General features: G+C 31.4%; 1 protein-coding gene across 5 annotated transcripts; it reads right to left on the reverse strand.

Moving 5' to 3' along the window:
* Positions 1-15,314: 15,314 nt before the first annotated feature.
* LOC101501545 (uncharacterized) lies at positions 15,315-20,373 on the reverse strand. Of its 5 annotated transcripts, none has more exons than XM_004509988.4 (6): positions 20,174-20,373; positions 19,600-19,659; positions 18,829-18,999; positions 17,785-18,709; positions 16,373-16,554; positions 15,315-16,003 (listed from the first exon to the last, which is right to left on the reverse strand). In XM_004509988.4, the coding sequence occupies exons 3-6, from the start codon at positions 18,922-18,924 to the stop codon at positions 15,818-15,820; spliced, it is 1,389 nt and encodes a 462-aa protein (XP_004510045.1). In that variant the 5' UTR covers positions 18,925-18,999; positions 19,600-19,659; positions 20,174-20,373; the 3' UTR covers positions 15,315-15,817. The 5 variants fall into 5 exon arrangements, with proteins under 5 accessions (XP_004510045.1, XP_004510043.1, XP_073220097.1 ...); XM_004509986.4 differs by having other exon boundaries at positions 19,571-19,659; XM_073363996.1 differs by having other exon boundaries at positions 19,552-19,659.
* Between the last annotated feature and the right edge of the window lie 3,645 nt (positions 20,374-24,018).

Raw genomic sequence — 24,018 nt, forward strand, 5'->3', positions numbered from 1 at the left:
TGTGCAATCTTCTTAAAGATCCTCTTGTTGCAGCTTCAATAGTTCATGGTGGTTTAGTTGATGAAAAAAACCTGTAATAGTACTCTCTTCCTATAACCACTACCCTTAATTCTTAAACATTTTCTGTTTTCATTTTTAACTGTATTGTTCATTTACTATAGTTAAGAGAAAGAGATAAAAAATTTCATGTAAAGTTATTTTATGATAAAACTGTTAAGGTACTCATTCTAGTTTCTTTTGAAAATTTATTGAATTTTTTAGAGCAAAATAACTATTTTATCATATGTTTTAATAGAATTAGTACAATTAAATTATATTTTATTATATGTTTCAATGACATTAGTTAATAAAAATAAATTAGAAATTTAAATTTAATTTACTGGTAATAATAGTTTAGAATTACAATTAGTAGGAAGATAAAATAAATTTAATTTAATAAATAATAATAAGTTTTAGTGACAGACATACCGTAGGAATAGATTAATATTTTATTTATATTTTCTAAGTTTTAGTGACAGATAATACTGTAGGAATAAACTAATTCTTTATTTGTATTTATCTAGGTTTTAGTGACAGCCATTACTGTAGGTATAAATCAAAAACATATAGTGATAATCCTCTGAACATGTAGTGACAGTCTTCAAAGTGTAGCAGGACGCTCCCTTAAAGTTGACACTAAATTTGGATGTCACTCAAAGTATTATTGACTTTTACCTACAGTTTTTAACTTTTAGTGAAATATTTTGTGTGTCACGATAGGTCAATTTTTTTGTAGTGAATATTTACAATTTGATCCACCTCATAAATCAATAATAGAAACACTACGGTTTTCGTCTTTAACATGTAACATGATTAAATCCCGACGACCACCATATCAATGCACTTGATGTGTCATAAATCAATATGGATGAGTGTCATGAAAATTTCATGCAATGTGATCTCTAAATTATATATACTTTCAACATGTCGAACTAAAATATTTATTGAGATTAAACTGAAGTTTCTTAAGTGAAAATTCAATATTTGCTCAAACCATACGTAAGTGGTTATAGGAAAAATTGTTCGTGTAAGCCCTAGAGCTATTTTATATAGATTATTATTTATATCAGGGATTTAAATTATATATCTAATTTTGACTATATGTACAATGCATCATTTATTATGTTACTAACAGTATAATATAATAAAGTCCTTAGAATGGATAATTTGTTAAATAGAATATCAAATGTGACTTCATCATGAGACTCTATTGAACATTAGAACATTATTCTTAAAGTATTCATAGTCAAAATATTATTATTAGTTAGAATGACAAAATACATTGGGACTATTACGTGAGTAAACTGATAACCACATCACACGGGTTATAGATATGAGATAACAAGTAGTCACATAGGTATAAATACTTGGTGTAATTTACACTAGACTAATCTGATATGAGAATGCTACATAATTGTTGTGTAATTGTCATTAGCAATTCTCGTACAACCATAATGAGTTGTCATTCGACTTGAAGTCACTACGATTCTCACGTGGAGAGTTATAGGCTTTAAGACCATCAAATATTATTTGTAACAAGAAAATCAGAAAGGTGGTGATTGGGCCTATAAAAAAACCATGTGGAGGTGTGTGTGGCATCCTAAACCTCAAATTGATTTACAAGTAAAATACACTAGTTTTTCTTAAAATGATTTGTTGCGGTTCCAAATTAGAGTGAAAAAATATCTTTTAAAATATAATGCTCGGGATACAACATTCATGCTCACACAAAGCGCTTACATAAAAATCATTTGATATCTAATAATTGAGGTTTATTAAACAAATATTTCTAACATCAAAACATGTTATAATGTTAGAGAAAATTAATTTTTATCTCTGAATAAAAGAATAAAAAGTAGCACAATTGATCGATAGAGTTTACAAAACATAAATTAGTCGAAAACTTGACAAAAACACAACAAATGACTCTCACTCAGTATCATCCATCAGAGCATGGATCACCCACCGAAAACATAAAATAAATATACTCTCGCAAGTGCCAAACATAGGTAATGAGGTTTAATCTTCAAAAACATGTAATAGTATAAAATAATTGAGAAGAACACGTAAAACATCAATTAAATACCGCATCACATCAAATCACAATTAACAAGAATAATCGAAATAAAAAATTTATACAATCCAAAATATCAAAGTAAGTCAACACACAGATCAAACAATGTTATGCATACTCTTATACTCTAGACTTCTACTCTTTCTTTTATACCATTATACTTTTAAGTACTTGATTAGGACATTTGATATTATGCTACCTCACAAGTGGGAAAACAACTCAAATTGACAAGTCCTCATATATCACCGCAACTCAATCTGATACACATATACAACAGTTGAGATAAACGTGTGTTTCATGGTAGCTCCCGAAATTTGGTGGACGACTCCCAAGTCACACAGGAATTCCCCACCAGAATACCTCCAAGGTCTAACAGCCTTGCCAACAGACCTCTCTGATCAGACTTGTTCAGTTGTACTTCTCCATCATCACTAGGCCTCTCATGCCCTATATATATGATGCAAGATAATCTTCACGCCAAATACTCCTAATATTCAATTCCTCCTCTCATTGGCTTAGGTTATTCACTTCATTAAGAGCACCATCATTAGCACAGATCGGAACTACCACTAATTCATCGTCTATGGGGTAATATATATATATATATATATAGACACACACACACACCTCAATTCAATAACATTAAAGTGGTCTCTCATACACCATCGTCGCATAACCTCATATCATACATTTCGAGGGTATATCATACGAAAAGTCAATGTATCTCATTATGAACAACTTAATAACACCACACCACAAACCTTCGAGTAAGCACCATCATTTTATATTTTCATAGGCATACATTACATTCAAATCAATCATCACATTTTAATTGATACAATATCAAGGATATTTATAAACACAAAATACAACAAATACACAATTTTAAAATAATTCAATCACACACATTCATGAAAATTAAATCAAACATTATCCTATAAAAGTTTATAATTCATGTTTTAACCTCACTAAATCCCAAGTAATCTCATTAGTCAATTATTACTCAAAGGACTTTAGCCGTATATAGCAAGCTCTGGATAATTTTGTGGGAAATACGGTTTTCCCATTCCTCTCACTTATTTTACACTCATGAATTTGAACTCTCTCTCACCTCATACCTTAGTTAGAAGCTTTCGCAAAACACATGAATCACCAAGAATTCCAATAGCAACACCAACCCTATAGCACACAATGAATGAGTTAGAACTCAACAAAGGGTTCACAAGGTCACCGATTTATGGTTGAAAAACTACCCAGAGTATAAAAATCAATGTTACATGATTAATAAATAAAAATTAGGAACATAAATGGAGCTTAAAAGACACAAAACAGATAGCCAGAAAAAAGCTCACCAACGAGTCAGAGCTCTTGAAAGGTCCAAAGACAACACCTCTAAAATACGCGAGTGAGTAGGGCTTCTTGATGCTTTCGACGAGAAAAATCCGAAATACAATGTCCATTTTTCCAAACGAAGCTCTTGGTGTCCAAAATCGAAGCAAAACAGCAAAAACAATGGAGTAAGTTAATATAGACCACCGGAATCGATTTTTCTTCTTTCTCTCATTGTGGTTGCACTGATATTTATTTCCTCGCATAATATTTATTCACACAATTTAGCAAAATATTCAGTCAAATTAACTAAATCGTGTCATACACATATATAATTTTCAAAAATAATAATTGAATAAAGAATAAAATAATAACAACCATAATATTAATTATTGAAAAATAAATAAAAATATATTTCACACACTACCAATAATAGAGAAAAATGTAAGTCTTACAATCATCGATAAAAGTTATATACCATTTTTTATTAGTGTTTATTCTTTTAGGACCACAAATAAAAATGTGAATAACTGCAAACGGTTTTGATTGTTTATATGTTTGTGTATAAAACAAGAATGGTGATGTTTAACAAATTCGTAAGTTTCACAATGAAATAAAGACACATCCTTCTTGAAAAATAATTTAGGAAACAAATGTTTCAAATACGTAAAACTATAATGTCATGACATAATATCAATCATTATTAGAAGAAACAAAAATGGATCCAAAGTAGGTACTTATCTGAGGTTAGTCTTTGAAGTTGAGTCCATTGTCAAGATAATTGAGTCATACACTCTCCTTAGCATTGCCAATCTTCTTCCATGTGTTCAATCCTTAAAAGTGCAATGAAGATAAAAATAAGTTATCTTGACAATTTATTTTATTTGTTAATTTAGTAATAGATACTAGAGGAACATGTAAGACATCTTTTATGAATAAAGAAGCTGACAGAATGACGGAACTTTTCCATGTAATGGCTAAAAGAGTGCCATCTGCAATTTTAATTTTTTGGTTACCTGCACAAGGACTATAAGAAGAAAACAAACTTGACTCCTCATTCATATGATCAGTAGCACCAAAATCGATAATCCAAGTATGATTGTGATTGAAACAGATTAGAGTAGTATTTGAAAAAATACCTCTTTTGAGATATAGAACAAGAAGGAGTTTAAGACTCAATCGTTAGGGAATTAGAAGTTCCCTTATGACCAAAAAAATAGAAAAACCATTGTTGGAGAAACCATTCCAACTGCCATTACTAGGGCTACCACGTCCTGTTGAGACAAAATCTCAATTTAAAATTTTGATGATAACTAAACAAAAGGTTAATTAAAAATTCTAATTATGAATCTAAGTGTTTTGGTATTTAACATGTGTATTTGAGTGTGTTAAACAAGATAGGTATCAAGCAATCCAAAGCAGATCTCATTAAAATCAAGAAAGGACAAAAACAGTGAAACGAAGATCGATCTTGACTTATTGCTTAGAAACGAAGAACGATCTTCATTTATGGCAAAAACAAGAATAATCAGCTTTCTTGTGAAAGATTGGATCTTGGAAACTTTATTCATCTCATATCATCATCTAGAATAAGCAAGGATCAATCTAAGTCATATTTGTTCCAGTATTCGAAGAATCAAAGATATGTTTCACTAAAACTATAAAACAAGATCATTCTTCAAATGAGGCAAGTGCAAGTACAAAGTTGCAAGCTGTAAAAGTACACTCCTGATTGTACTGTCATTCTAGACCTGCACACGTGACTGCAAGCACTCAACTCAGACAACTGACATAACCACAAGTACAAGTCAGCTCATCATCAACCAATTCGAAGAACGATCTTGGATGTCAAGAACTTTCCTGGATTCAGCATAATCACTCTTGCTTTATGACTGACTTTATCCAACCACTTTTTATGACAGTTGGCCCTTTTTCAACGGATATGTTAGCTGACCTAAAGCTCCATTGAAGCTTATAAATACAACTTAATGATAAAGAACAAGACACAACTCAAATTTCCAAGTAAAGCATCAATCACTCAATCATACTTGAATTTCTCTCACTCACATACATTGAATCAGTTCTGATTTTTCTCATTCGATTCCTAGAATCATTCTTGTGTTTTTCTCTGTCAAAGAATCAGATCTCAAACAAGAGTTTAGACATCTCAGATTCTAACAAAACAATCCTATCAAGGTTTGGGTAGATTGTAAAACTATAAGAGTTTAGTATAGTTTGGGTAGATTGTAAGAAATCCTATCAAGGTTGATAGGTGACCTTATTGAACTCGTTTCTGGGTGGAAAGGTTTTAAGTTTGTAGCAAATCAAGGTTGATCTGAGCTAGGTGTTGTAAAACGAAGAAGGTTGTTTGTTTTGAACACTTAGTGGAAAATCTCACGGTTGTGAGGACTGGACGTAATCCGGGTTGGTTGAACTAGGATATATCCTTGTGTGATCTCTCTATCTCTATCTCTATCTCTATCTCTATTTATTTTATGCTTTACAATCGGATTTTATATTGATAAACTTGATATTGTTGTTTTTTACTAACCAATTTCAATCTTCGTTTATAACCAAGATCAATCTTGAGTTAAACTTTCATTTTTAAACATGAACTTTGGAAAAGGGCCAATTAAATTTCAAACCCCCTTCCTTATAATTGACATTGTTACTTCAATTGGTATCAGAGCTCGGTCTCAAAAGTTGAACACCTAACAAGTGTTAGAGAAAAAGATCTAGAACAAAAATGTCAAAAGATATGTACATTGCTGAAGGATGGTCAACATGCAGACTACCTTACTTTGATGGTCAACATACAGATCACCTTCCTTATAATTGCTCCTGAAGTCACAAGATACTGGTATGTGTAGAATCATCACAGATGGAGACTTCATACCAAGAATTGATCAAAATAATTCAACATCTGCTGAAAAGAAAGAAGCAGATTGGACAGCAGAAGATAAATCTAAGGTACTCCTAAACTCTAAAGCTCAATTATTCTTATCGTGTGCTTTGAGCAGAGAAGAATGCGAAAGAGTTGATGAATGCAAAACTGCTAAAAAAGTATGAGACACATTACAAACTCATCACGAAGGAACAAGCCATGTGAAAGAAACAAGGATTGATATAGGCATAAGTAAGTTTGAACTCTTTGAAATGAATGACGGAGAAACCATTGATGAGATGTACTCAAGATTCACAACCATTGTAAATGTAATGCGCTTCTTAGGGAAAGCATACTCAGTACAAGACAGAGTCAGAAAGATCATGAGATGTCTTCCAATAATTTGGAGACCAATGGTGACAGCCATAAGCCATGCTAAGAATCTTGACGTACTCGGACTGGAGGAACTCATTGGAACATTACGAGCATATGAAGTGCTGCTACAAGAAGACAAACCAATCAAAAAGGCCAAAGCAATAGCTTTGAAAGCTTCATAAGAAAGTACACCATTACAAACAGATGAGGAATCAGAAGAAATCGAACAAGAAGATGTTGATGAAGAGATAGTTCGTCTTACAAGAAAGATTCAAAGAATGGTGAGGAGAAGATATCAAACCAAAAACGGATCCCCAGACAAAAAAGAATTCAAGACTGGAATAGACAAAAGCAAAATCACTTGCTTTGGATGCAACAAACAAGGACATCACAAAATTGAATGTCCATTAAACAAAAAAGTGCCAAAGAAATTTCCCTTCAAAAAGAAGTCAATGATGGCAACCTGGGATGATTCTGATGAATCAGAAATAGATGAACCTGAAGAAGCAAATTTGTGTCTAATGGCAAACAGTGAAGAAACAAAGGTAACAAATTATGAACCATGTCTTGTATGTAAACAAATGGAAATAGAATTTGTAATTTGCTAAATGATTAAAATTTTCTCATTCAAAAGTGTAGCTCTTTTAAAGAAAAATTTCACAAAGAAAAAGAAGAGAAAGAGAAAATTAAGGCTATGAATGATAAACTTAAAGAGATCATTTAAAATCTGAAAGAATCTCAGCTCAAAAATTTTGAATCTGAAAAATCAGAAAACCAAGGTTGATCTTCACCTCAAACGAAGAACGATCTTCTCAAGGCTGAAGTTGAAACTCTTAAAAATGATTTGAAGAACTTCATTAAAGCTACTAAGACTTTTCAGAGAATCATGGGATCTCAAGTAGGGATATTTGATAAAGTTGGGCTTGGTTTTGATAAAACTCAAAAAACCAAAATGTATGAAACCATTTTTGTTCCTGAAATGAAAGAGGGAAAATGCAAAATCAAATGTTCATATTGTGACAAAATTGGACAGTTAGAATTTGCATGCTATTTTAAAAAAAGGGATTAAAAAATCAAGAACAAAAGGATCTTCAAAAAGGAAGAACATTTTACAGAAAAAGCAAATTTTTCTCAAAATCTGAAAAAACAAGAACGTTCTTCAGCTAATGTAAAAAAGAAAGAACGTTTTGGAGCTTTATCAAAACCAGCTAAAACTCAGTTCTTCAAACCTTGTTCAAAAAAAACAACTAGATATTCCTCCTGGTCCAAGATTAGCCACTCTGAGATGACTTTTAACACTAAGAAGGAATCGGATTTTAAAAAGAGATCAAGTTTTAAAAAATCTTCTAAAAGAAGATATACTAACCATCAAGGACCCAAATAAATATGGGTACCAACATCATTACTAACTTGTGATGCAGGAACATCATCCAATAATCAAGAAAGAACCTTGTTACATGGACAAAGCATGTTCAATACACACGAATGGAAAAGTATGATGTCTCATCTCATTACAAAAATTTGGAGTGACTATAACCTTTGGAAACATTAACAAATCAAAGGTACATGTATCATCTTATTTCGCTTCCATGTATGCGCTTATTATCATGTTCAAAATTAAAATATTGTCTCTTGTAAAAGATGAAAAAGAGCATAGTGGCATTTTCCTTGTATCATGATTTTTTTTAATAAATAAAAAAAGGATATTAATTCTTTAAAATTCAGGGGGAGTTTTCAGAAAATGTTATTTTTCTTAAAACTGGAGTCTACTCATTGTTTTCAATGTGTAGTATAATTTTCCTTTGTATTCGCCAACCTTTTTGTGTTGACAAAGGGGGAGAATTATTTTAGATTTTATGTTGGTTCAAAAATCTGAAACATATTTTGAGGGGGAGCTTTAAAAGCTCTCTATGATTAAAATTAGAATCAAAATTAAAATCTAAATTAACATGTTTGTCATCATCAAAAAGGGCGAGATTGTTGAGACAAAAAGGAAAAAAACAGTGAAACAAAGATCGATCTTGACTTATTGCTGAGAAACGAAGAACGATCTTCGTTTATGGCAGAAACAAGAATAATCAGCTTTCTTGTGAAAGATTGGATCCTGGAAACATTATCCATCTCATATCTTCATCTAGAATAAGCCAGGATCAATCTAAGTCATATTTGTTCCAGTATTCGAAGAATCAAAGATATGTTTCACTAAAAGTATAAAACAAGATCATTCTTCAAATGAGGCAAGTGAAAGTACAATGTTGCAAGCTGTAAAAGTACATTGTTGATTGTACTGTCATTCTAGACCTGCACATGTGACTGAAAAGCAAGCACTCAACTCAGAAAACTAACATAACCACAAGTACAAGTCAGCTCATCATCAACCAATTCGAAGAACGATCTTGGATGTCAAGAACGTTCCTGGATTCAGCATAATCACTCTTGCGTTATGACTGACTTTATCCAACCACTTTTTATGACAGTTGGCCCTTTTTCAACGGATATGTTAGCTGTCCTAAAGCTCCATTGAAGCTTATAAATACAACTTAATGATAAAAAACAAGACACAACTCAAAGTGCCAAGAAAAGCATCAATCATTCAATCATACTTGAATTTCTCTCACTCACATACATTGAATCAGTTCTGATTTTTCTCATTCGATTTCTAGAATCATTCTTGTGTTTTTCTCTGTCAAAGAATCAGATCGCAAACAAGAGTTGAGACATCTCAGATTCTAACAAAACAATCTCATCATTATTGTAAAACTCAAACTATAAGAGTTTAGTATAGTTTGGGTAGATTGTAAGAAATTCTATCAAGGTTGATAGGTGACCTGATTGAACTCATTTCTGGGTGGAAAGGTTTTAAGTTTGTAGCAGATCCAGGTTGATCTAAGCTAGGTGTTGTAAAACGAAGAAGGTTGTTTATTTTGAACACTTAGTGGAAAACCTCATGGTTGTGAGGACTGGACGTAACCCGAGTTGGGTGAACCAGGATATATCCTTGTGTGATCTCTCTATCTCTATCTCTATTTATTTTATGCTTTAGAATCAGATTTTATATTGATAACATTGATATTGTTATTTTTTACTAACCAAGAATAATCTTCGTTTATAACCAAGATCAATCTTGAGTTAAACTTTCAGTCTTAAACAGGAACTTTGAAAAAGGGACAATTATATTTCATTCCCCCCTTCCTTATAATTGACATTGTTACTTCACGTCCTGGGTTGCCGCTGCCTGAACCACCATTGTCAGCGAGGTTGACCACTTCTGGTTTTTTTTACTAAAACCATCGTTTTTGCCACCACCAGTGCTACCTATAAGGGTCACCTTCAATGGAATATTATGCGCCATTAGGTAGATGAAAAAATGGGTAGTGCATAAATTAAAAACAAATGTTCGTTCCCTTTTATGTTTAGATCCCCAAACTCCACTAGGTTGTGGAACCTTAAATAAGAATTATTGATAACATGAAGAATATAAAAGACAATAATTTCATATATTATTACTAGCTACAGCCATAAACTAAAAAAGAAGTTACAATAGTAATAATGTCATAATTATAAAATTAAAATAAACAAGTAATATAAAATAAAAATAAATCAAATTTGATTTCTCTTGATTCTTCAACATTGTCAAATTATGAATTATTAATATTGTTATTATATTTTTTTATAATGTTATTAATTTTATACTTTATATACAATCCTTTTTAAATATTAATTTCGTATTTTATAAAAAATACAAAAATTAAAAATTAAAAAAACTTCCATAAAACTATCCATTTATGGCAACCTAAACGGTCACAAAGGTTTTTTTTTTTATTATAATCGTTCCTTTTGTTGTAGTTTAAACGACCACAAAGAGTTTTTTAAGCTCATCACTTCCTCTGTGACGGCCAAAACGACCACAAAGGTTTTATTTTTAAATTATTAGGCTCCTTTGTGGTGGCCTAAACGACCATAAAAGTGTGGCGGTTTGGACACTCACAAAGTGTCAGGCTTTGAAACATGTGCGCTTCTTCCGTCATGTGTAGTGAGAATCCACTATCTAAGTATCATGATTGGTGTTTCAACTTTGTTTCTAAGCACATATGCACTATATATCATTTAAACTTTAGGTACTCAAATCTGATTGTGTCCATACTTTTTAGTTTTAGAAAGTCTATGATCTTTCCATGGTTATATCATACGCCAAGTTCTTCTATCGTGAGCTTTCTTTAAACAATAAGAGCATAATAACATTAAAATTTCTAATATTAGGATTTTTCTTTTTTCCCTTAAAACCAATACCTTATTTATTATTTCTACTAACTCCATAGATCATATTAGCTTGCTTGCTTCTTACTATGTCATTTTCAAGAAATTCTTGAAAAATACTTTCATATTTAACAAAGTTGCATTCAGTTTCTTTTGGTGATTTTAAAATATCACTATTAAGAGTTGATTTTTCCCTTTTAGAATGCCACGATCTTTTCCAAGAGATTTGTACTGTTAATATAAAATGTACCTTTTTCAAATTTTTGTATTTAGCAGACACTTTATAAGTTTTACTAAGAAATTCATTTAAGGTGGAAATTAACTCATCACAAGTAAGATAAAAAAAATACCTTAAATTCATCTTCTTCTTATGATTCATTATCTTAGTTAGAGTGAGCAGTGGTCATTAGAGCCATGATAGCTTATTTTTCATCTTCATCAGACAAACTGTTAGAGCCATCCCACATTGTAGTGAAACTCTTCTTTTTCCCTATAATTTTTTTCTTTTGGGTTTTTTTTCTCAAACTTTGGGTATTCCAATTTGAAATGTCCATGTTCTTTGAATTCATAACACAATTTTCTTTTTATCTGAGTTCTCCTTTTTATCTCTAGAATCTCTGCAATGTTTGAAGTCCTTCTTGGAAAATTGTTTCTTTCTTCTACTTTATAGACGTTAAGCTCTTTTGGAGATGTGTGGCAGATCATCATCGTCTGAATCTTCAATCTAGTCACCAGATTCACTTTCATATGGTTTTTCTTCTGCTTGAAGAACCTTGAAAGTAATTTTCTTGCATTAAGATTTTAAAGCAACAGACTTTGAACTCCTATTTAGTTCATCTTCATTTAGCTCAATCTGACAAGATTGAAGTGAGCTCGTGAGTTCTTCCTATGAAAGTGTGTTGAGATCTTTTGCTTTTTGAATAGCTGAATTTTAGGTCTCTTTTTGCTTGGAAGACTCCTTAGGATCTTTTTGACATGATCAATTGTGGTGTAATTTTTGTTAGGTACTTTCAACCCATAGACTAAAGTTTGAAATTTGGAGAACATCTTTTCTATATCTTCATCTTCCTCCATTTGGAATAACTCATATTTTTGCACCAATATGTTTGCTCTAGACTCCTTAACTTGCTTGTTTCATTGGTAGTTGGGCCATATAGCATAAAAAAAATACTCTTTGTTGTATCTTTGTTGCTACATTAAACTCTTTTAGTTTTTTTCATCATAAAACTTTTAGATTTATTATGCAACAACGTCAAGTTATTTTTTGGGTATGACAATACCGTTTGTACAACTAGAGCTACATAGTCCTCTTCAACCATCTCCCATAGTTTAGGAATGTGAGATATGAGAAAAAAAAATTATACAATTTATCTTTTCAATATTCAGATTTCTCACCATCCAACAATGAGGGTTTGTTAACGTGTCCACCAGAGGCTTCATCACAAGAATTAGACATATTTCTGACAAGATCTCGTGATATTTTCTCTTTCACTATGAAGTGTTTAGCCAAGAGAATGAACTTTGAAACCAATTGAAAGTGAGATAAATATAAGAAAAAAGAATTTGAATTGTGTGTCAAAAAAATTTCCCTTTAAGTATTTTAGTTTAAATAATTTTTAACACAAAATAGTTAAGGAAAAAAGGAGAAATACAAACAATTATCCTGGTTCACCGCCAATAGATAGTTACACCTTGTCCGTTCAATGTCTAGGAATTTATAATCTTCTGACTACCACCAAATTATACTATTGTCTATCAAATATCTTTGATAGAATATCGACAACAACAACATGACACAAGTTAGTACGGCAACAAATGGCTTCAATCATCAAGTGAAGAAGTTAACACATTTAGCCAAGCCAATGATGTTTTAAGCATACAAAATTCAGATGAATTATAGTCAAACACACCAACTTTAAAGTCATGAGTTTTCCGCATCTAACCAATTACTTCAAAATAAATCATAATGAATAGAATGGAAAACGTAGACACAAATTGATACCAATAACTCATAATCTATATTTACTCATGCATTTAGATTTGGAAGAAAACAAATTGATTTCAGTCATCATTCTTAAGATTTTCAACATGCACTGTGTGTCATCTTTGAAGATTCAAAACTTAGCCAAAATTACCAAATTAAATAAACAATCTCTAACATATACAAGTGACCCCATATTAAAATCATATGCCAATGTTTCTCTAGGAACCCATACATATTTGGATTTTAGCACATCAGGAGGAATCAGATTTTTCAGTACAGTAGTTAGAAAAATGTGTGCTAGCAATTAAACAAACATGTTTTAAATTTTTTTATATTTTTATTGAAGATAGGTAGCTCATATATGAACCAACACCAATTGGTCCCATCCACAAATTAAAATCCTAGAATTTGTGAAAAAATCACGCAAGGAAACTATTATACACAGAAGTTTCCAGCAACAGCCCATTTGTCCTACAAGAATTTCTTAATTTTTTTCACATACTAAAACTCGTCAAATTGCGACAATTTTTAATATGTAATATCTCAACAGATAAGGGAACACCAAAATACTCTTATTTTAGCAAAAACAATCATCACATAAATGTACAATTAATATAAAACAAAACATAATTTTTTAGAAAACGGTGTTCCCACGTGAGGAGTAGGGGTCGTGGGACACCCCTATTGCTAATTCATATTGTCTAAACTCACTAAGTGAAAAACAAATTCCCTTTACCTAATTAGAATTTCGTGTTCCTAAAATAGGATAAGAGAACTCCAATCTTTTTTGTTCCTTTGTAGATTGCTTCATTGAAAAGTACAAGACCAAGGGTTTAGGAATGGAGTATCATAGTTTGAAATCCTAATAATGAACAACACTGTGATTAGAAGCTTACCACATTCTGTTCTCCTTAATGAAGATGCAAGGATCACAATAGCAACACTCCATTTGATTTTCTGTAGAGAACTTCCAAACCAAGGACCATTGAGAACAAGAACTGAGAAAGGAGAGGGAACATAGAATGTTTCTAGTTTGATTGATTCATAGGACCGACCTCTAAACTTGTTTAGGGTTTGAAATTGATTTTTTGTGGCTATGTTAAGCCTAAGGGTTGTGGGCCTCTATCAATATCCGCAAATTGGTCATTCAAGATCACAAGAACCAACCCAAAAGAACTAAAACACAAGGAAATCCCCCAACCCGTAACGACGCTTGGTGTCTGCACTATTTTCGCAATATCTAGAGCTACAAGTGTCCGATTGAGGTGTTCTTGTGGCGTTGGAGAGATAAGAGAAATTACTAAAAGTTCATGTAAAAAAAAGAATCTCCAAATTTGAAATCAAACAAAGTTCACTATAAAAGAAGTAAAATATCTTAGATATTAATTATACTTGTACTACATTGACTCCGGTTGGTCTCTCAAAAATTCTAGGTATCAGATTTGAGTCAAACAAAAACTAAATGAAAAGTAAAAGACGAAGTTACAACTTTCAAACGCTTAAACACATATAACAGATAGCATAAAAATGCAAATAAGCATTAAAGGTTATAAATCTAAAGAATGAAAACAATTATGTTACAAAACCGCATAGGTGTCAATTCTTTGATCAATGGGTCATGTAGCAGAAAAAGTTGTCTATGTATGTTTATCATTCAACAACAGTAACTTATAAGTTGATGGACATAAAGAATTGTTGAAGCATTATACGACTAATATATGTCACAATATAACGTCAGTAACCTTTCAATATCTCTTACTATATACAACCAAGTGACATAAATACTTGTAGTCATTTCTTGAGTTAAGATGCCCATTATATACAGACATCCAGAAGATCAAAGTATAACATACTAGTGATCTCCAAATTGTTATATGTCTTATATATATGCATAAATTCTTTTGTTCTCTTTAATAATCCTTATGGTTACCTTTTTTTTTCAACAATTCAAAATTAAATTGTTTAAGTATCTATCAAATGATTTTATTATGTACACTGCTTTCGAATGCATATAAATAAAATTATACATAAGACTCTGATAACCTAAGAATAGGAAAATAGTTAATTTTCTAAATTTCCAGATTTTCTATAAGGCAATACTTGAGACTTAGGCTCCATTGGTAATTGAAGTATCCCCTAGTTTATTGTTTTTCATGACAAATTAACTTTCAATTTTATTGATATAACTCTTTTGTGATAATTGATAACTGATAAATGGGTGAAGATACCTTGAGAATAATCTATAAAAAAACCCTAACACAAGTGGCGTCTCGAAGATGTTTCATCTCTAAACTTTCATTATATATTTCTTGGCATCACGCAACAAATATATATCATTGTTAACTAAATAATATAAAATTGACACATTAAACTAAGAATATAAACATATATTAATATCCACAATCTCCATTATAGTCACCTCAAAAGTCAAATGAGACAATTACCTTATGAAACTGTGATATCACTAATGAGACAATTCCATCTATTTGCAAACTATCTACTTTGTGTCTACTGACACAATTTTCTCCAGTTGCCCCATATTGTTCCATTAATGTCAATGTAGTTGGATTGTATCTATTTTGTTTTCTTTTCCAACACCTTTTGGATTGTATTACAGAAAATAGTTGGAACTAACTATCAATGTAGACAAGGGAAAACGTTGCAAACTTGCAGAACTTAACTTGATAAAAGAATTTAAGGGAATCTTTTCTAACAACCAAAGTGTCGTCGACAATTCCGACAACATATTTTATTTACATTATTAGCCAGTTCTTCATGGAAACTTTAAACAATATAATTTTCAGCAACCACTGCCACATCTGCAAATAAATGAGCCATAACATTTGATCCTTATTTACATGTCACCTGATTAGATTTACAGCAGCTCCCACTCAATTTCAGAAGCTTGCTGCGCTTGCAAATTCTTTGAGTTCACGCATGTGTTGGAGCTAAATGGAAAGAGAGGACTTGGCTCTATATCAGCATCTCCATACCATATTGCTAGTTGTTCATACTCCTTTGCTAACTTCTTCTTGGAAGTAAATGCATCTTGGATTCTTTTCTGTTGGATGGAAAATTAAAATAATGGAATGCACAAGATTTCGTCATTTTCTTAATAGCATAGTTTATTCCATAAAATAAACTTAATTTTCTTTTTCTTCTACCCTGTTTTTTGTAGGAAATAAGCCAAAGAAACTATGTTTTTTTCTATTACTAAAAGTAACTATAGCTATTTTTATTGTTACTAGGCAAGTTTCAAACTATTCTTCGGTTACTGTCTCCTTAGAAATCAAAGGCACGGTAGTGCGACCTATAGAACAGATCTTATTCAAGTATTCTAACTACAACACACACAAAAGTCAATATATAGATCTACTTAAGTAATAAATTTATTCATTGAAACATTTATTAGAGAAGACTAAGGGAGTACCTTATATGATCTACGCTTTTGGATTCTGGATACCACAGCATGGAGTTCACTATCATCCACAAATACACGGCGTTCCTCAAGCTTTGTATCATTATTCAATTGAATGTCTTCCATGCTTTCTTCAAGTTTTGTATCATTATTCAATTGAATGTCTTCGAAGCATGGTTTAGAGTGTGATTCGTCTGGACAACAGCACAAGCAAAAATCATATCAGATAAGCAACAATACACCAGAATAGGCCCATGAAGATCATTAATTATAAGATTTTTTATGAAACTTTTAATTCCTTTTGTTATTTATGAAATTAATATTTGTTCTTTTAAAGGATTGCTTTATTATTTACCTCCATTTATTTGAACTTTATTCATAAAATAAAACATTCACCAAAAACTAAAATGAAAGTAGTTCAGAATAAAGACAAGTGTGGACACACATGATGTACATGGGTAAGATTGAGAAAGAAAAACCACCAACTAAATCAATAAAAGGCAAACTTACCCTACAGGACCTTTATCTTCTTCTTTTTATTTTTTTTTGATGTGTAAGAGTTCAGGTCCTTTATCTTATTTACGTGTAAGAGTTTAGTCCTTTATCATTTTCTATTCAATTTAGGTCCTTTATCATTTTTTATTCAGTTTAGGTCCTTTATATTTGAATATGTTCACGAAGTTATCCTTCTTTTTTCATTTAAAAATGCTGATGTGTCTATGACATGTCAACAATTTCCTATTTTTTTCACTTATTTTGTTTTCGACATATTTTTAAAAAATCCAATTCTGGGTTTCAAAAAATATATATAAACCTTAACAATCTTTATCATTTTCCTTCTTCATCTTCAACTCAGAAAAATCAAAGATTCAATCCACTAATCACCATTCCAACAACACCCACTACCAATAATCAACATTTTCATCACTAAATCCTATAAATCGCTAAATTGAAAACCCAAAAATTCCCAAATGAAACCCAGAGGCAACGTTACCAATGAAAAATTGAAAATCCAAAAGAAAGAATATTGACTCCATCAAAATATTGGAAACAGGAAATTGAGGAAACATATAATTAACTGCTTCTCTAGTCTCTTTCACAAGGCATGCAAAATCATCAAGTTTCCTTGTCATATAAATTTATGGATGGCTTCAACTGTGCATACCACAAGGGCAAAAGGCATATTGTGAAACATGATAATTCAATGAATTTTAAGGTTTTATCAAGATTCAAAAAGAATTCAAATAAATAGAACATTTTACACAATCATTGACTACATCACTCAATGTGGAAGGCTGTGTTTTTGTTATATATTTAACTATATCCAAAAGTGGTTCTCCGTTGACCTTAGAAGCATCCTAAGCCCACATATAGTATTAAACAAGACAAAATACATGAAAGAGAATTAATGCTTAAAAACTAACCATTTGATTTCATTGATTGACATCGACAATTGGAAATGACTCCATCATGAGATTCCTTGACCTGACCAGCTACTTGGGGAGACTCGCAACATACATTTGATTCTGAAAATGGACAGTCAGAAACTACGAAACTTCCTGTCCTTTCGCACGACACAGATGATCCAGCAGGTGAAACTTCTGCTACTATATCAGTATCATCCTTATCAACATCAGATAATTCATTGAATAAGGAGGTTTTAATTAATTCTGTCTCACCAACAGAAGTGAAATTCAACACTTCAGCAGTAGATGAATTCATACTATTTTCTTCAATAATCAAACATGTGTCTTGTTCTGCATTAACTTTGTTAATATCCTTCCTTCTCACTGATTCTCCACATGCTCTATCAGAAGAACTGAAATAGGATTGACTATGCATTGAGAACTCAAGGGCTTTTTTCTCCTTGACAGATATTAAATTCATTAGCTCGGGTGCGGACTTGATGGCAGTCTCTTCAATGCTCGCATGCAAGCTTTCTTGTTCAACCCCAGAAGTTTCTCTAGAGTCATCGCCAACCTCTTCTTGAGTCATAAAAGAATCTTCCACCTCTAGGGAATCTGAGCAAGTTTCACCACTAACTTGATTTACAAGTTCCAGTTTGCCTAGAGCACCAGCTTGCTGATCAATTGCATTAGAATCCTGTGATGATTCAATAAAATTATTGACCGGGTTTTCCTCAACCCCTTTTTTATCTTTACCTTCGACACTGCCAACTGACTTAACTGACGAGCTAACATTATTTTTCAAAGCAGGGTAATGAGCTTCATATTTTGTAGGACTAGCCAAGGTAGGAAAAGGTAGTAGCTCGTGTACAACTTCAGAATATAACTTTTTCACACTATCACCAACATTCTGGACCCGATTCTCCAGATATTTAACAGCATCCTGAAATGAATCAAGCCAAATAAGAGAAAATAGCAACAAGTTTAATAAACTAAAAATCTAATTTTGTAAATGAAGAAGAGAAATAAAAAGACAATATCAAAGCAATAACAAAACAACACCTGGCCTACAATATCATCAACCTCTTGGCACACTGCTTCAAACTTCTGGTAAATATTCCCCATCCAACTCATACGTTTAACATTCAACTTCATCATGACCTTGCAACACCGTGCCCGGACTAGAACTCAAAATCTTCAGGTTCACAACGCTATAATTAAATCCAAAGAGAGCTGCAATAACAAGGATATTACTCTTATTACACAAAATAGTATATGCCAAACAAAACTGTCTTTCACTGGATAATATACATATTAGATTGTGTACCTAAAGTTTTAATGCCATGACAATAATAAAAAGGATGAAACCAATCGGACACTTCTAAATTCAGTGATGATAAGTATATTAACCAGTACAAGAAGTTTACCCTAAAACATCAAGGCTCTGTTTGGATAAACAGCTTATTTAATAGCTTATTGCATAAGCGCTTATGTATAAACCATTTTTATAACACAAGGTAAAATAAAGTCAAATCATTTCTATATACAGCTTATAGCTGTTTTCATAAGCTCTCCCAAACACCCAAACAGACTCACAAGTACTTATGTCAATAGTTAACTCAAATAAGTCAATCCAATCAGGCCCGTACTCCCACTAGTCTTACACCTTTGCAATTCAAACCCCCATATGTTTACTTTGTAGGTCTTTTAAACCCAATATTCATCCTAATTTTGAATTTCGATACAAACTTGTACAGCCTATTTTACAATTTCAACACATCATACTCCTTGAATGAAGCTTTACTTGTTAAGAAGTTACTAATCTTTTTCAACCTTCTATTCTCCTGTCCACAGTCCAAACACTCTCTTTAGATTCCGCAAGCCATCAATAATCTAGCAAAAGAAAAGAAATGAAAATCTTTTAAATGATTCTCTCTCCGTCACAAAATAGTTGACCCATTTGCAAAAAAAATTGTCTCAATAATTGACCATTTCAATTTCAATGCAATATCTTCCACTATGTATTTATGACATTGATAATGCATCAATATTTGTTAAAAATAGTATTATGTCTTTCAATTATATAATTTTCTTAAGGTGTGGGAAATGATCACTGAATTGGGACTGGGATGGAGGGAGTAATAACAGCAACAACAACAATAATGTTTTATTTCCAAACAGATAAATCATAAAATTCAGGAGGAAACCCAACTTTTCATATCTCTTATTGTTGTCATCAGAAGCAATGACAAAAACAAATAAATAAAAATTGGCAAATAAATTATTTAATCTTCAGCACAGGCATACAGCACATATGTTAAACAATACAAACGTCAAATATATAAACGTGTGAGAGCAGAAGAATAATTTTCGAGAAAAAGAAAAAGGGTAGGGAAAAGATGCAAACTTTAACGCCGCAGAAAAGCCGTGGTCAAGTTTTTTGGAATTCCATATATTTAAGCAATTGAGGAGAATTATGAGCAGACAACACAAAAGAAAGACGGTGATTGGTAATCAATCAGGGTGACACCGGCAAAACACAGGTGTGAAACAGAGGAGTGGAAGGGAAGGTTAGCTGAAAAAGGGGTTTGAGGCATACAAGGAATAGAATAACAGGGTTTAAGTAAGCAACTTTCTATCTTGATTATGGTCATTATTTAAAAATAAAATAAAATAAATGAAATAATCAGGGTTTAGGGAGAGATTATAAGGTGTGTTTGTTATATTTATTTGTTACAGCTTTTTTTTTAATTAAAAAAAAAAAAAAAAAAAAAAAAAGAAAAAGAAACTGAAAATAATGTAAAATTGATTTTTTGAGAAACTGTTATCAGGATTTTCTCAAAAAATTCATTTTTTAAAATTGATTTTTTTAAAAAAATAATTTTCACTATAGCATACAAAGGCTCTTTTGAAAAATTGATTTTGATTTTATGTTTTTAAAAATAATTTTTATGAGTACTTACTTAAAAATAATAGAAATTATTTTAAACTTATTTTAGAAAAATATACATTTCAAAATAAATTTTTTGAAAAATTTTGCAAAATAATTTTTTATTTTAATTATTTTTAAAAATTTAACTATCCTAAAATAGTTATATGACTACCGGTTAATAAATAAATGAATACATGCAAATATTCAGACTTTCTAATAAATGAATAAAATCACTATAATACTATAATGAATTTTATTTGTGTTAAGATATTAATATTTAGGTTCAATAAATTTTAAGTTCTTATAAAATTTTATTTTTAATTCTTATAAAATTGAAGGTACAAAAAGTAGGGAATAAAAGTTACGAATTTTTTATAAGAATTAAAAATAAGATGTTAAATTTTATAGAGATTATAAATTTAAAAATAAGATATTGAAATTTTATAGAGATTACAAATTTATTTTACTTAATATTATTTTTATGTATTACTACTTTTTATGTTTTGACTAAAAAGAGTAAAAAATAGTACATAATCAATTATAAATAATAAATATATTTTCTACATAAACACATTTTTTATTTAAAAGATAATATATGTGGATATCAGTTAATACACGTAGATACTTAAAAATCCACTAAAAATCCGTTTAGCGGATACCACGTGGATATGAATAAAACACTAATATCATTTTTACCCAACATAGTAAAAAATAGATGACTATTATTCATACCCATAATGACTCATTTTCATCCCTACCCAACTTTCAATGCCATAATAAATGCAAATATGGAAAGAAAAATTTAAAATGTAATCTAAGATGCAAATTTAAGACCTACGTTTTCATTGTTCTCCTTCGAGCCTCAATTATAAGTAAATGTACATACTTTAAGGGTTTAATTGATGAACCAAAAAAGATATATGATAGGAATAAATTATCATATTTTGCCTCAATTCAGTGTTTGATGAACTTGGAGGTGTTGGAAAACACTAAAAAGGGTAGGGGTTGAATTGTGTTTCACCATTTCTGAAAAATACTTCGATTGTTTTACATAAAATTGTTTTTTATCAAAACATTCAACTTATTTTTATAAAACATGTTTAGTTAGAATAAAGTTGAATCCTAAATAACTAAGATGAGGGAAACAGAAAGAGATAAAGGAAACACAAATATTATTATACTAGTTCACAACAGAATGTTGATACATTTAGTCATTCCCTTACAAAGAGATTTTGCCTCAGTACATTCGAGTACTTAATTAATCCACTATTTCAATTAATAGCGTACAAGTATTATTTACTTTGTCTCTTCAAGCTTTGAGTATTTTTCTCTAGCATCTCCAGGTTGTCATCTTCCACTACAAGAATTTTTTAAGTTTGCGACACTTGGCCTGCGACGGTTCTGAAATAACCGCCCTCATCACGACATTGCGACGGTTCCTGGGGCGGTTTTCGTCAACCGCCGCCACCATACCACCATAAAGCACGCAATTTTCATCCTCACCCCCAGTTAGCGGCGGTTCTTGGGGCGGTTTTAAGCAACCGTCGTCGTTTAGGGCAATACATCTCTCTTTGTGTTTCGTTTTCCAGATTTTGTAATGTAATTTGTCACTCTCGCGTGTATTCCTTTCTTATCCCCGCGCACATAAACCCTAAAATTTCTGAAAACCTCTGAATCTCTCAACCTCTGTCAACCCTAAAACTTCTGAAGGAAACAAAATCAAAGAGAAACGAAATCGAAGACAAACCAAATCTACTCTGTAAAAGAAGGCGATTTATCATCTTGGAAACAAAATCAACTCTTGCAAAGGTAATCGTTTCGTTCCGTTTCTTTTCGTTCCATTTCGTTCTGTTTCGTTTCGTTTCGTTCCATTTACGTTAGTGATTGGTTTGTTTGTGATTGGTTTGTTATTTGGGTTTTCTCTGCTTATGCTATGCTTTGCTTACTGCTACATAGTTCATATGTTCATTGAGATTGATTTGTTTATTGGTAGAAACCAAGCCAAATAGAATGAAATATTGAATTTTTAGGCACATATGGTTTAGGCACAATAGGTAACTCTGGCTTAGGAATTTGAGGTATTTGAGGCACAATTGGAATTTGAGGGATAGTTGGTACAACAGCAATATCAGGAATTGGAATTGTGAACTAGTTTCAATCTGTTTTAATACGCTTTGTTATAACCCAGTTTTAATACAGTTTTGTATTCCAGATTGTTTGTTGCCTTTGAAACCTTGAAGGCAACAGTATGTGTTTGAATGAAGGTCCCCAGTAATGTAAAACTTGTAAAGTAGTAACTATTATAACATTCAGAGCATATTTTAATGGCTCAGATAAATAGAACCTGTTGAGAGATACTGGGTGTGAACCTGGAAACACTGTATGTTCTCTGGCCTGCATATTAGCAGTTAGTGAATTGGCTATGCCAAACATGAGAGGTGAATAAGGCAGGTAAAACATAAAAACAAAAGAATGAAAAGAAAGGCATGATCTGTAAACAGATTCTGAAAGAACCATTGTTATTGGTTGCTTAGTTCACCCACAAAAGCAATTTAAAACACATAATTCCAAAAGAATATACTGCATCTGGTTTATTTGATGAGCATTCAAAAATAATGACCTATATAAATTTCAGCCTTGCATCTAAGGCATTATTTGCAGTACGAATGAAGAAACATCACAAAATTAATGAGAGCTACTCATACACGACTTTTCCACAAATTATTCATTTAAAAGTGTCTCGCATACTTACAGACCTACAAGTCAACAATAAAAAAGTCCATGATAATATAGATATCACATAACCAAGCTTACCTAGAATGGAAAACACAAAATTAATGAGAGCTACTCATACACGACTTTTCCACAAATTATTCATTTAAAAGTGTCTCGCATACTTACAGACCTACAAGTCAACAATAAAAAAGTCCATGATAATATAGATATCACATAACCAAGCTTACCTAGAATGGAAAACACAAAATAAACACAAGCAAAAATGAAAAAACCAAATAATCAGAAAACGAGTACATGTAAGTGGTAACTCCAAGTAACAAGAACAGCAAAACCTCTCAAATCAAAGATAGTAATAGAATACACAGCATTGAAAGCATAAAACGACAAGTCCAAGCACATCAAATGACAAGGATAATAGCCTAATGTGACAAACAAAAGGATAGGATCAAATGATTGTGTAAAAACTAGCAGAATATGCACCATCAATTCCTTTGTTGTAATATAAATGAACATGGTAAAGATGCAAAACATTATTACAACGTAAAATTCAAAATTTTAAAAATGTGTTCTCAAATCTAAGAATA

The sequence above is a fragment of the Cicer arietinum genome, chromosome 7 (assembly GCF_000331145.2).
Source record: "Cicer arietinum cultivar CDC Frontier isolate Library 1 chromosome 7, Cicar.CDCFrontier_v2.0, whole genome shotgun sequence".
In the NCBI taxonomy this organism is placed as follows: Eukaryota; Viridiplantae; Streptophyta; class Magnoliopsida; order Fabales; family Fabaceae; genus Cicer; species Cicer arietinum.